Below are 13452 nucleotides of genomic sequence, written 5' to 3' on the forward strand. Positions count from 1 at the left end.
CGCACACAATGGTTGTTTTTTCCACTTTGTTCATCAAAATCAACATTTCTGTAAATGAAAACTGAAATTGCAGGTAATGAAGATGGCGTTGATGACAAAAAAAGAAAATCTTATTTTGACAACATTTTTACCCTCTCAATGTTGAGCAGGCCATCACACAATAATGCACAGCGTGACTTACCGGTACATACATGTAATACCCTTTTTTGTGGAGTTGGTCACATCTGTTCATGTGTGTTTTGTGTACATAAACTTCTACGGAGTTGTTATATGTACTTATTACCGAAAATAACCCTATATCACATTTACAGGTAACAATGCCAGTACTCATGGATCTTAAACCATTTTTTCCCACTGTTTTATTCAACTTTCTAAATGACACTGTATTAGATATCCCACTGCCATCCCGTCAGACCAGCAGATCTTGAAGCAGTCGCTGCTACAATGGCTACAGATGCAGGTACAGTATTAACCTTAACCCCTCGGCCCCTTTGGCGAGGAACCATCCTCAGTCCTGCAAAATCCTCCAGTTGCCACCGTGTACATAACAATTTGATACAGGCCCAATCCTCCAAAGTCATCCATTACTTCTTGAATTTGTTCAATGGAGGGGGTGGCCATTGCCTCAATCCTTCAACAGCATCTGATTCACGTTTACACACATTGGAGCAGTGCAGGTGATATTGTGGCAAATTTTTTCCTGGGAGTCGAATTCGAGCCCAGAGCCCCGGGAATAACGACAGCGTCTGAGGCGAGTGTACCTGGATACCCAAGTCCAACTTGTACCTTAGACCCAAGAAAGTGCTCAAGCAGTCTAAAGGCCCTATGGTGTGAGCTCATTTTGGGGAAATGTACTGCCGACTGGTTACTGATAGTCTGTGCTCCGAATTACTCTGAAATAAACTCTCAGGGACCGCAATCGGTTTTGATTCTAAAAGATTATGGCTGGTTTATTTACAAATCTGACACAACTGAAAACCTCTATAAAACAGAATACGACTGAAAAATAATTATCTAACTGGCAGTCTAACACTGGCTAGACCACCAATGCTTTGACCTCGCATGTAAAGTTTACATGCGAGGTCACTGGCCCCACGCCGCAAGACTCGGTGCAGTGGCCTCGGTACAACGGAATTTCGCCGAACAATAATGGGTTTCTTTGCCGAGCGGATTTTCTCTGTAACCTGACACTGCGACCCTTAATGTACGCACTCGATTCCTTATTACATGTATGTAAACCAAGTTTCTACCTCGCTGCTTTACAAGTCTCGCTAAACTCTCTTTAATTCTACGAAACAGTACAAACGCTGGTCTCTATCAGCGTTCCCTCTTGCCTGGGCACTGGGAAACTACGGCGACCAATCTGCTACAAATTCGTTACTGAAAGCGGAGTATTGTCAATTCCAACGTGACTCCGAAGACTATGGGTAAACGAGACACCAAAGCTGCAACTGCACGGCTTCGGACTGAAATACCACTCCGAACTTAAGAATTACTCACTTCAGTCCACGTCTCTAGACCACGGGCCTCTGACTGGACTTGAACTTGTGCAACTCTAGCAAATTTACTAATGCATGTTGCATTGTAAAAAAAGAATGCATAACTTTACTATGCATTTAAGTAAAAAGAATGACTAATACAATCTACTTATTGGAGTTAGCTGACTACCGGTACGTGTAGTTTGACAAATATTTAAATTTGGGCTAATATTCCTCAGGGAAGCTTTCAAATCACAAAATCTGGCATTTGACAGAGAATAAAAACACTCAATTTGCACAATTAAAGTTACATCACCTAGACATTTTTCATTATCTTCTTGAGACCACTGACATATATTCGAAAATGATGGAGTGACCGAATATTCCGATATTGGGCTCAGCCGTTGACATAGGCATACATGCATTAGTTCATGTACATGTAGTTTGACACAATGTCATAGGTCATCATGACAATCCACACGCTGGCCAGTATCAGACTTTTAATGGCTTTCCACAGTAATCTGCCATTTTTCATCTGTGACTATGAAGCTTCCAGACATGACAAAGCGGTCCCCCTGGGGCCATTTCACATGAAGTAGGTCAGAATGTAATGGGAACCAGACCGCTGGGGTCCCGTGGTTGTCATTTACTCATGGGTCCTCACAGGCTTTTTTCTTGAGGATACTAAGCTGGCAACATTGTCATGATTGCTTGTCTAGATTTTGTCTTGCATTTCTTCATTTCCCCCCAAAAATGTTTGACACATCCAAGTTGGAATTGAAATTGACAAGAATAACTGAAATCACATTAAACATAACTTTCCAAGCAATTTCAAGGGGTTCAAGGGGTTCAAGGGTTCATTTATTTTCCACAGTATCAAATCAATAAATGACATGAAATAATTACATTACAGAAAAGAATTACAAATAATACAACAAAAGTGATATTTTAGGGTCACTGCAGAGGGACCCATTGAGAAGCAGAGCTTTTAAGCATGGGCCCCAGACAGGCATGCTCATTGAGACCAATCCAAGAGAAGGGAATTAACTTACAATGAACACTATTGAATGGTCAGTCACACGAGGCTCAATGAGCATGCTGTATTTAAAGTAATTACATGTACGTAGAAAAGCAACATACCTAAACACAATACACATTGAGACGTAAACAACGGACAAACAAACAATACAATACAGATCATTTAAACTAGTCAGGCCAGCAAAGAGCAATACAATCATGGATATTCTACAATCTACATGTAATTTCATGTACATATTATATCTACTGGCATGAATTAATGATAAGTTTGAATTAAGATTGATTTAAATAGTCGTTTAAAAGTGGAGAGATTGGTAGAAGCAAGTTTCACCGTGTATTTATGTAGCATGCCTAGCAATACAACAGTTATTTATATGTGAAAAATGTAGGGTAAGGTAGCCTGGTTCCTGTCCTATAATCAAAATTGATAATGAAGGACCGTAAACCAGTCTACTCATGGGGCAAATCCTTTTGTGCACAAAAGCAACCTGAAGTACATTATTTTTTTTCAGAGAGTAGCACACGTCCAAAAAAGAAAACAAATTAGTAAAATAAACCATACGCTTTAAAAAAGTAATCTAAAAAATGAATGTGGCCTGACGTTCAGAGGCAAACAGTTTTGAAAAAAAATTGCATAAAAAAATATGAATTTGTTGACGAGCAGTGACATTTCACCTTGAAAATACTTAAAATACCAGCTAATTTTTTTGTCTTTTATAAGAAATTGCACAAATGATTTTTTTTTTGGCCACGGAAATATTTTATATATTTAAATTAAGCTGGAAAGATTGCAAAGCTTTCACATCATTTGATACAGGAGAGTTGAGTGTGACCTCAAAATAACTTAAAACAAAACCCAATAATTTCTGTGATGAAAACTAAACTTTATTAATTTGACATGCTGCAACTATATTTACATTGTTTTTACATTGCATGCCGCAGTTTCAAAGTAGATGCACATATATCTTATTTAGCTGTAAAAATTACAGGTTATGAATTGCTGATTTGCTAATTACTACAGATGTACATGTACAAGTTTATAAATTGGTACATGTTTTTTGAAATTCATCCAGGAACTTATAAAATCAACAGCTGGCCTTATAAAGATTAACACGGGCTGATTTTATTCATGTAATTTATAAATATACGGTCAGGTGTTATTTTTATGTGTATATATTTTATCGTAATACAGTCAACAAATTCCAATTGTCTTCAATTCATTATAATTATGTTGTGGCTTTTCGAGTGCTAGGGAGGCTTTGGGCGCTAGGGAGTCAGGGCGGTTTTCGGCAGTTGCCAGATTGCATAAAAATACATGCCCGCAATATGCCTGTGTCATGTCTTGTCAGTCCTACGGCTGGGCGTCGGAACCGGGTACCCGAGTACCCGAACATTGATGTCAGGAACCGGTTCCAGATTATGGGATCGGGTACCCGTAACCAACTGTACAAATTATTTAAATAATTCTCAGACAATAAGAAAAAAGTTCTTTAATGCCATTTATTCAGAATTTTCAAAATGAATACCAGGCCAAAAACATATTTCACGTTTATGACAAGTTCAATATCCCTGGGTCATAAAACTTGATACCCTCTATGGAGAAAGGAACAACTGCATGGGGTTCAGACAACTTAACATCAATCATTAACTGTGGTTGCCAATGGCAGTGCCCCACACATGACTTAGAATCAGACAAGTCACTGTCAGGTTTGTGGCTGGGTTGTCAGAAAGAAAAATGGCCTCCCAGGATATTCTGAGCCTGAAGGTACATGGCAGCAGTGCAGAGGAGATTATTTCACAAGAAGACCAAATATTACACAGTGTTTGACACTTTACCGGTACTTCTAACATACAGCTAATTGGAGATAAAGAGCATATCTTTGCCAAGTGTAAATTTCACATTGTTTACTTCAGTCAAATTTAAGAAATAAATCCCATAGTAAAAAAGCGAAACTTGAGAGTTGTTGAGGTTACATGAGATTGGTTAATTGTTTTGGGGTCCATTATACAATTCTACATGCAGTTCTAGTCATTCAGTGAAAAATTAACCAAAAACCATCACCAATCCTTCCAAATCCAACTGCATGTTTTGTTTGATTCTGTTGAAGTGTTTACTGCACTATAGTAAACTATCGGTCAGAGCATACATGTACTGACCGGAACATCAAGTTTATACATCTGGTTCTTTTCAGAACCATTCTCTTAGTTAGTAAATTTTTTTTAATGAAATAAAGAATGATTCAACACACATTTACTTGGCAAAATTGGCTTAAATTTGTCTAGATATTGTACATGTACAATGTAGCTACATTGTACATGGGACCAGACATTTTCTCAATACTCTGAAATATATAACAGTGACCCTACCCAACAAAATGCATCACAAGAGCCCCTTTTGAGAACAGGCTTTTGAGAAAAACAAAACATTTAAACCCGATGAAAATTCAAAAGGTACAGTCAACACTGTCTGTATACCCACATCATATGCGCATAGATTTTACATGTAAATCCAGAATTTTTTATTTGTTGTGTTACCCGTACTCCACAGAAGATTACCTAAAAGGAATTTGAAATGTAAGCTCGTGGAGTGCTGTGGTCCAATGGTTACGGTGTTCGACTCACGTGCCGTGGTACATGGGTTTGAACCCTGACAGGGAACAAGGTGCTTATGTTCTTGGGCAAGACACTTTACTACAATTGCCTCTGTCCACCCAGGAGTATAAATGGGTACCTGTGAGGGTAGAGACCAGAATGCGCTGATCTTGAGCTGCTGCAGAAACTGGTCTCATGGCCTGATGAACAGGGGTAATAATTGTGAAGCACTTTGAGACCTTCGGTATAAAGCGCTTTATAATCACTATATGTTACTGTGATTATTGCTTGTTCCCTGCCCCCCCCCCTCCCCTTCAGACCCTCTCAACCCGGGAGGAGAAGAGCTTCATCCGCAACAAGGTGGCCCAGCTCTACTCCCTTCTCTTCATCAATGACTTCCCCCATCGCTGGCTGGGGTTCTTCAGGGATTTGATTCAGCTCATGCACACCGGCCCGTCAGCCGTGGACATGTACCTGCGAATCTTGATTGCAATCGACGAAGACGTGGTGGACAGAGATCTGTTACAAACTCAGGAGGTACTGGCGGTATTTGAAATATATCCTGTAGAAATTCATTGTTTTGGCACATACAGGGTGAAAAAAAAACGAAACCCAAATGGCAGGACCAATTCCTGAATGAAGTTTTGCGTGTAGCACTTTTAAAATCTAGGATATGAATGCACAGTCAATATGCTTTTTATGCCCCGCGGCGAAGCCGAAGGGGCATACTGTTTCCGCCTTGTCCTTCCGTGGGTGGGTGGGTGTGTGGGTGAGCTTGTCTTACATACGCAGTGTGGACTTCCGAACAAAAGACGTCCACATAATGTAGGTAGCAGCGACGAAGTGTGGACTTGCCCACGTCCACACAGTGTTTCCCCATTTCTGGAAAACAGGTTTAGAGGAATTTTTGGGTTACGTTTATCTGTAGCAGAATGAAGAGAAACACTAAAGGGAATCATTGAAAAAAAATTGGGTTGTAAGAGTTTTCACAGTTTGAGAAAAATGAGTTTTTCCACTGGTGTTCCTTAACTACACGAAAAGAAAGGAAAGTCCACACTAGGTATGTGAAACAAGTCTGTGTGTGTGAGCGGGTGTGTGGGTGTGAGCTTGTCTTACATACGCAGTGTGGACTTCCGAACAAAAGACATCCACATAATGTAGGTACACATGTAGCAGCGACGAAGTGTGGACTTGCCCACGTCCACACAGTGTTTCCCCATTTCTGGAAAACAGGTTTAGAGGCATTTTTGGGTTAGGTTTATCTGTAGCAGAATGAAGAGAAACACTAAAGGGAATCATTGAAAAAAAATTGGGTTGTAAGAGTTTTCACAGTTTGAGAAAAATGAGTTTTTCCACTGGTGTTCCTTAACTACACGAAAAGAAAGGAAAGTCCACACTAGGTATGTGAAACAAGTCTGGGTGTGTGTGGGTGGGTGGGTGTGTGTGTCCGGACAAATCTTGTCAGCGCGATAACTTGAGAAATACTTAACATATGAACTTCAAATTTGGTTTGTGGATTGTCCTTGGTAATCCTAAGAAGCCTTTTGCATTTGGGGCCGAAAGGTCAAGGGTCAAGGTCACAGTGGCTGAAACAATAGAAATTTTGTCAGCGCGATAACTTGAGAAATACTTAACATATGAACTTCAAATTTGGTTTGTGGATTGTCCTTGGTAATCCTAAGAAGCCTTTTGCATTTGGGGCCGAAAGGTCAAGGGTCAAGGTCACAGTGGCTGAAACAATAGCAATTTTGTCAGCGCGATAACTTGAGAAATACTTTACATATGAACTTCAAATTTGGTTTGTGGATTGTCCTTGGCAATTCTAAGAAGCCTTTTGCATTTGGGGCCAAAAGGTCAAGGGTCAAGGTCACAGTGACTAAAACAAAAGAAATTTTGTCAGCGCGATAACTTGAGAAATACTTTACATATGAACTTCAAATTTGGTTTGTGTATTGTTCTTGGTAATCCTAAGAAGCCTATTGCATTTGGGGCCGAAAGGTCAAGGGTCAAGGTCACAGTGGCTGAAACAATAGAAATTTTGTCAGCGCGATAACTTGAGATATACTTTACATATGAACTTCAAATTTGGTTTGTGGATTGTCCTTGGCAATCCTAAGAAGCCTTTTGCATCTGGGGCCAAAAGGTTAAGGGTCAAGGTCACAGTGGCAAAAACAAAAGAAAGTTTGTCAGCGTGATAACTTGAGATATACTTTACATATGAACTTCAAATTTGGTTTGTGGATTGTCCTTGGCAATCCTAAGGAGCCTATCGCATTGGGGGTCGAAAGGTCAAGGGTCGAGGTCACAGTGGCTAAAACAAATGTATTTATTCTAAGATCATAGGGATTAGGGATTAATTCATATAAAACCTACAGAAGACACTAATGCTGTCAATGAACGTTCCATTTGACCAAGGTACATGTAAGTTGATGTTAGAGTGGTGTTATGTCATGGAAACAGTCACGGTTGCGGGGCATTTGTGTTTGTAAACACACCTGACTTGTTTTTTATTACCAGAATCATTCAGGTCACTCCGGTACTTTTCAAGTTAGGGAATTTTGAACGCAAACAATAAAGCTATTTATTGAAAAAAGAGTACCGGAGCACCGGCAGCTGAAAATCGCCATAGCGAACGATCACTATTGCGAACAATTTCTGTGGATCCCGCAATGTTTGTTATACATGTACATGTAGCGGTGTTCCACTCTATACCACTCGAAGTAATCAATATTTGTTTACTATTTTCCCTGTTTTTCTCCCCTCAGGACGCCCAGCGGAGCACAGTATTGAAGGACAGCATGAGGGAGCACTCACTGACAGACATGGTCAGCTCCTGGTACCAGATCCTGGTCAGTAGCTCACCTTGTGTAGTCATGTACCTAATTTTGACAAGCTGCTAATATACCATTATCATGTTGCAGCCATTTGATTTTTTTTCCCATTCAAATCAATATATCCAAAGCGAGGCTGGAAGGAAAAATAGTCTGGTTCATTTTTGCACAAAAACACTATCATTCAGCACTGTTATTGGATACAGGGAACATGACTGAAATTGTGGCAGCTTGATAAAGATCTATTGGCGTCATCTCATTGAATATCCGGGATTGGTTTCAGACAAGGTTATCTGCCCATTGAAAAGGCCCATTGAACATGTTGAATTGGGTATTAGTTAGTGTGGGTTTGCGATAACGCCATGTGGAAGAATCTCTTTTGAGATAATTGGCACTGCGTTCAAATGTCCTTCCCAGTGGTCTCCCAAACTTCTCTCAGGAACTGCCGATGGGAAACTTGTGCACATACCGGTACCCTAGGCCACAGATTAGTTAGCGCGTTAACTGAACAAGGAAACAGGCGTGCAACTTTTCCTTGGATCAGCTGATTTCCTCATTTTTTCACTTCATTCTGGTGCCCTTAAAAAATTGAAAACCACTTTACAAAGTCTGGTAAAGATTGGGGTTTCCTCAGTTTTTGTTACTTCTAAGTTGCATGCCTGAGTTTACTTAGCCTTTAGTCAAGTCCCACGCGCTTACCCGGACACGTGACGCACTCCGGATGCTGGCACGTAAAAGGACAAGCACGAGCAGCTAAGCCGCGTGGGCCTTTACCATCTCGTGGAGAACGCTTATGGTTTCTTTCAATTTATCTACCGATTTGGTGGAGAAATTGTTATGCATAATGTTTTGTTTTTAATAACGCGTATGGCACAATGGGGCATGCGCGCGCATGTCATCACCTCAAAAATGGCTTGTTCATGGTGATTGGTTCATATATATCGACATATATGCATGCATGATTCATATTACTTAAAAAATGAATAATGATTAGCTCCCATGATAGTAAAGGCACTCGCCACTCGTACTGGTCTTTTTTCGTGCCACAATCTGGGGCGCCACGCGTCCGGGTAGACACGCGTGCCTTAACTAAAAGTTAGAGTTTACTGAATGATTGACCAAACAGAAAATGTATGAGAACTCCAACCCGGAGCTGACCTGCCTGTGTCTGGAAGTCATCGGGGCCTACGTGTCCTGGATCGACATCAACCTGATCGCCAACGACAGGTTTGTCTCCCTGCTGCTACGCTACCTCTCCGTCGATGTCTTGCGGGAGAGTGCCTGTGACTGCTTCCACGAGATCATCAGCAAAGGAATGGATCCCGTGGCCAAGACCGAGCTGGTGGAATCCATCACTAAAGTGCTGCATGAGTCGGGGGTCATTCCGCCGTCGGACGTAAGTTCCTGTGTCTTTTATTGACCGTCTGTTTGGCACAGGGTTGGTGGGGTGGATGGGGCCATGATTTTGGTGGGCAGAGTGTCATTTGGACACTACACTCTAGTGTGTGATAATCTGTGTTGATTTTTTACCCTGTTTTGAATAGTTTGGACACCTTTGTTGTTGGGTTTTTTTTTGGGGGGGGGGGTTGGGGTTTCAGGCATTCTTTGTTGAAGTTGTACACTGGATTTTGAATTTGGACATACCGTTTTTGTATTTTGACACCTCGTTTTTAATTTAAACATCGAGCCTTGAATTGGGATAATCTGTTCTTTCGAATGTGGACAAACTGAGTTTGTATTTGGACACCTCATTTGTATTTGGACACCTCAGACAGCATATTTTCAATTGGGATGAACTGTTCTTTTAGTTTTGGACAAACTGTGTTTTTAAATTTGGACTCCTCATTTTCTTTAATTCTGACATCTTGTCTTGAATTGGGACAATGTGTTCTTAATTTGGCCAATTGGTTCAAATTTAAACAATCCACTGTGTATTCGAATGCTCTGAATGGGATTTCAAGGACAACCTTGGTTTCTTAACCAGTTAATGCCGGGGGACGTGTAAACACGATCTGGCAGTGTATATTCGCAGGGGCGGGTGATGGGTTAAATCGTCACGCTTTCCCCGAGTCTCTGGTAGTGGACGTGTATATATGTCAGTGGTTCCCCTGTGGTTTTGTACCGGTGCCTACCGTGTTTTGAACTTTAACTTGGCCATTGTACATGGCCTGTCATTGTTGCATACATGTATCGTTTCGTGGCGGAGCCTGGGAGTGTTGCAAAACATGAAGTTCAGTCCTTTTGATTTGAAAATCACAGGTGTGTGGAAAAAAGCACACCTGGATTTTTTTAGGTGTGTGATTTTCTAGGCGAGTGATTTTTCTAGGTGTGTGATTCTATGGTCCAAGCTGGGATATATTTCATAACATTCATCTTGGTTTAACATAAAGCCATTTTCTCTTCACTGATGTACTTTATTTTTCACAAATTATGAAGTAAAATTATGCTGTAAATGTATGCCAAGGTGTGCGGTACTGAGGGATTCAGGCGTGCGATTATTCGCACTTTTTGGGAAGCTTTTAGGCGTGTGGGTGTGATCGCACGCCTCAAAACAGAAGGACTGAAGTTACGTTTAGAAGTATAGTACAGATATTGTACAAATGACTCTCAAGAGTCAGTTTTGGTAGTGTTTGACTAAACTTAAAAAATTGGCTGATACATCTTGCTTTTTTTTCAAAACTGGTGTTTTTTAGGCCAAAAATAATCCCAGCTGCAAGTGGTTAATTGAGACATCCTGTATTAAAGTTTGACACCAAGTTTTGAATTTCGATGTTATGTTTCATCTGTCACTTGTACAGAAGAGAAAGTAACACATGAAGAGTTTATTCCAAAACGCAACATATCCATTTGACATATGGACGGTTATTAAACTTCAAAGAAATAAAAAACAATATACCTGTAAGGCCAAAAAAAAAAAAGTCTCCGGTTTCTGTTATGGAGCTTGCCCCAAAAGTGGTGCAGCGACGCGGCTTTTTTTTTTTTTTTACCTGTTTTTTTTTTTTTTTTGCTTCAAATGTCGGCTGATGACTGCAAATGGTGCCCGACTAAACTGAGTGCAAATATATGGGAGTCCAGAGAGGCCACATAAAGCTTATTCTCGATCATAACCCCATCTAAAAACACGTTAAAATTGTGCAGCAGCAGGATTCCAGTCAAACCAGTGAGTTTGGCGGTTTTGAGACATCATCTTGTATTGAAAAAAAAACTTTTTCGTTTTGCCGACGCGCATGGCTACGGCGACGCGCGCGCATACCAGAAACCGGAGACTTTTTTTTTGTGGCCTAACAGCCGTTAACTTACTTTTTAATGAAATACCGGTACGGTTACATTTTATGATCTTCTTATCAGGACGATGTGGATTTCTTAGCCAAGCTGTCCAAGCTGACCAATGGCATCGGAGTCAATCTCATTGCCTCCTGGGAAAAGTAAGTAGGAGGGGCTAATTTCGTGGCGTTGCTTTTAAACAGTTAGCAAAAACCATTTGTGCCAACTATAGATGAAAATGGTGTTGAGGACTTTTTCATGGTGTGGATGTGCAAACGGTTGCGTGTTCATGGAGATTATCCCTATCCCTCAATCCTCCAAAATCCTCCTTGTGGTTTTGGAGGATTTTGGATGATTAAAGATGTATGCAATCTATAATTTTGGAGGATTTTGGAGGATTGAGGCTGAATGGTGTTTGAAGATTATGGAGGATTGAGGCTGAATGCAGTTTGTGAGGCAGGGCTGTTGGAGGATTTTGAAGGATTGAGGCAGTGGATATCCTTTATTTAAACATGAGTGCACAATTTTGGAGGATTTTGGAAGATTGGGGATAGTTCCAAGCAAAAAAAGGGCCTTGGGGATTAGCGTTATTGTTACATGTACATGTACTTCGCTATTAACTGAAGCACATTTTGTGTTTAGCAGTGCCATGAATTTGTAGCTGCCATTTTTGTTCAATCAATGGTCAACTCATCGCATCAGTGCAACAAGGTCGCAACTCGATTCTGCAACAAAGTCGTATCTTGCGCCAATACGCTCCATACAACAAGGTCGTATCTCGGGTATCGCGATGTTCATTGACTCTGTGTGTACATCCGGGTTATTTTAAGCGAGATACGACCTTTTGAGATTGAAAACTTGCATTTCACGTACATGACTTCACACGCCATTTTTAGGAAATACCATCTTGTTGCACGGACACGACGAACATGTAAGGTGGCAACTTCGGCCTTGTTTTGGGAAAGTAGTTCATATTGCATATCCATCCACTTCAAACACATCGCATTCAAATTGCACTGAATTTGACTGGAACTTATGTCGATATTTCGTTCTGACGCAGGCTGCGTAAGACTCGAGACAGCGCCCTCACGGCCAAGACGCTGCAAGCCATCGAGAGCAAACTGCCCCTTCTCTTTGAGTTCCTGGGCCACGAAGACGATGATATCTCGCTGGCTGTGACGGGATTTGCCCACGACTACATCGGGGTTCTCAAGCAGGTTGGTTTGGCTTCTCGGGGCATTCTAGCTCGTTTAAGAGCCCAAAGGTGGCTTGATTTAAGAGCGCATGATAAATATATAAAGTTTCCTTGTTGTTACCAGCCAAAAAGACATTGGGTTTATATTGTTTTTGGTGGTTCCCTGTTTTGCTTAGCACATCGCCTGGGCAGTATTATCTGCAAACAGCTCAGCAGAATTAGGCCCTGGAGGTGTATGTACAGTACATAGGTCATTCTATAAACTTAGGGTCCAAAGTGTAACATTTTTACTATCCCTGTTACCTTGTTACTTTCTAAATTGCCATTCAGGTATTAGGAATGACTTCAAATGATTTCTTATTAGTTGGGTAGATTACTATTCATAATCACACTTCGAAGACGACTGCATTAAGGAGTGCACCAGAATTATGAAATTATAGATGTCAGAAGAAAAATACACCCCAAATTAATATAATGATGCATCCATCACATCTTATCATCATTCTTGTGCATTCAGCCACTGTCGACCAACTTAACCAAGTGTCGAAACATGGTTTAACCCTAACCCAATTTTAGATCTCTAAGCCTAGCCAGGAACAGTTACGCTACGTGGAGAACATGCTGTGTGTGGTCATCCGCAAGTTCAAGTATGAAGAGACGTATAACTTTGACAGCCAGGGAGAGGACGAGATTATGTTCATCGATTACCGACGACAGATGAAGATCCTCTTTGACAACCTGACACAACTCAACCAGGCCTTGGTGCTTCAGGTGGTGCACTCGTTCATCACAAACACACTGAGGTATGCAAATAGTCTTGGATTTGGATTTTATTTCCCCAATACAGCTGGTCCCTAGTAGGGGTGTGCATTTACGGGTAGTTCGGGAATCTGTTACCAGTTGTGATGTGATCAAGCTAAATGAGTCGTTTGTTGGAGTGCTGTGGCCTCGCGGTTAAGGGCACTGGATTCGTGGTCTGTGGGTAAAGCTGCGGGTTCTGGGTTCGAGTCCAGCCGGGGTCATGGTGCGTGTGCCCTTGGGCAAGGCACTTTGC

General features: G+C 41.1%; 1 protein-coding gene across 2 annotated transcripts in view; it reads left to right on the plus strand.

Annotated features, from left to right (window-relative positions):
* The window catches only part of LOC119726477 (exportin-T-like), a 62655-nt gene that overhangs the window by 11988 nt on the left and 37215 nt on the right, over positions 1-13452 (plus strand). For both annotated transcript variants that reach the window (XM_038198182.1, XM_038198183.1), the window contains exons 4-10: positions 391-460; positions 5427-5645; positions 7874-7957; positions 9066-9335; positions 11288-11364; positions 12264-12420; positions 12975-13201. In XM_038198182.1, coding sequence (XP_038054110.1) covers positions 391-460; positions 5427-5645; positions 7874-7957; positions 9066-9335; positions 11288-11364; positions 12264-12420; positions 12975-13201 — 1104 coding nt within the window. The remainder of the gene's footprint in view (positions 1-390; positions 461-5426; positions 5646-7873; positions 7958-9065; positions 9336-11287; positions 11365-12263; positions 12421-12974; positions 13202-13452) is intronic.

Source organism: Patiria miniata, unplaced genomic scaffold (genome assembly GCF_015706575.1).
Source record: "Patiria miniata isolate m_02_andy unplaced genomic scaffold, ASM1570657v1 HiC_scaffold_2, whole genome shotgun sequence".
In the NCBI taxonomy this organism is placed as follows: Eukaryota; Metazoa; Echinodermata; class Asteroidea; order Valvatida; family Asterinidae; genus Patiria; species Patiria miniata.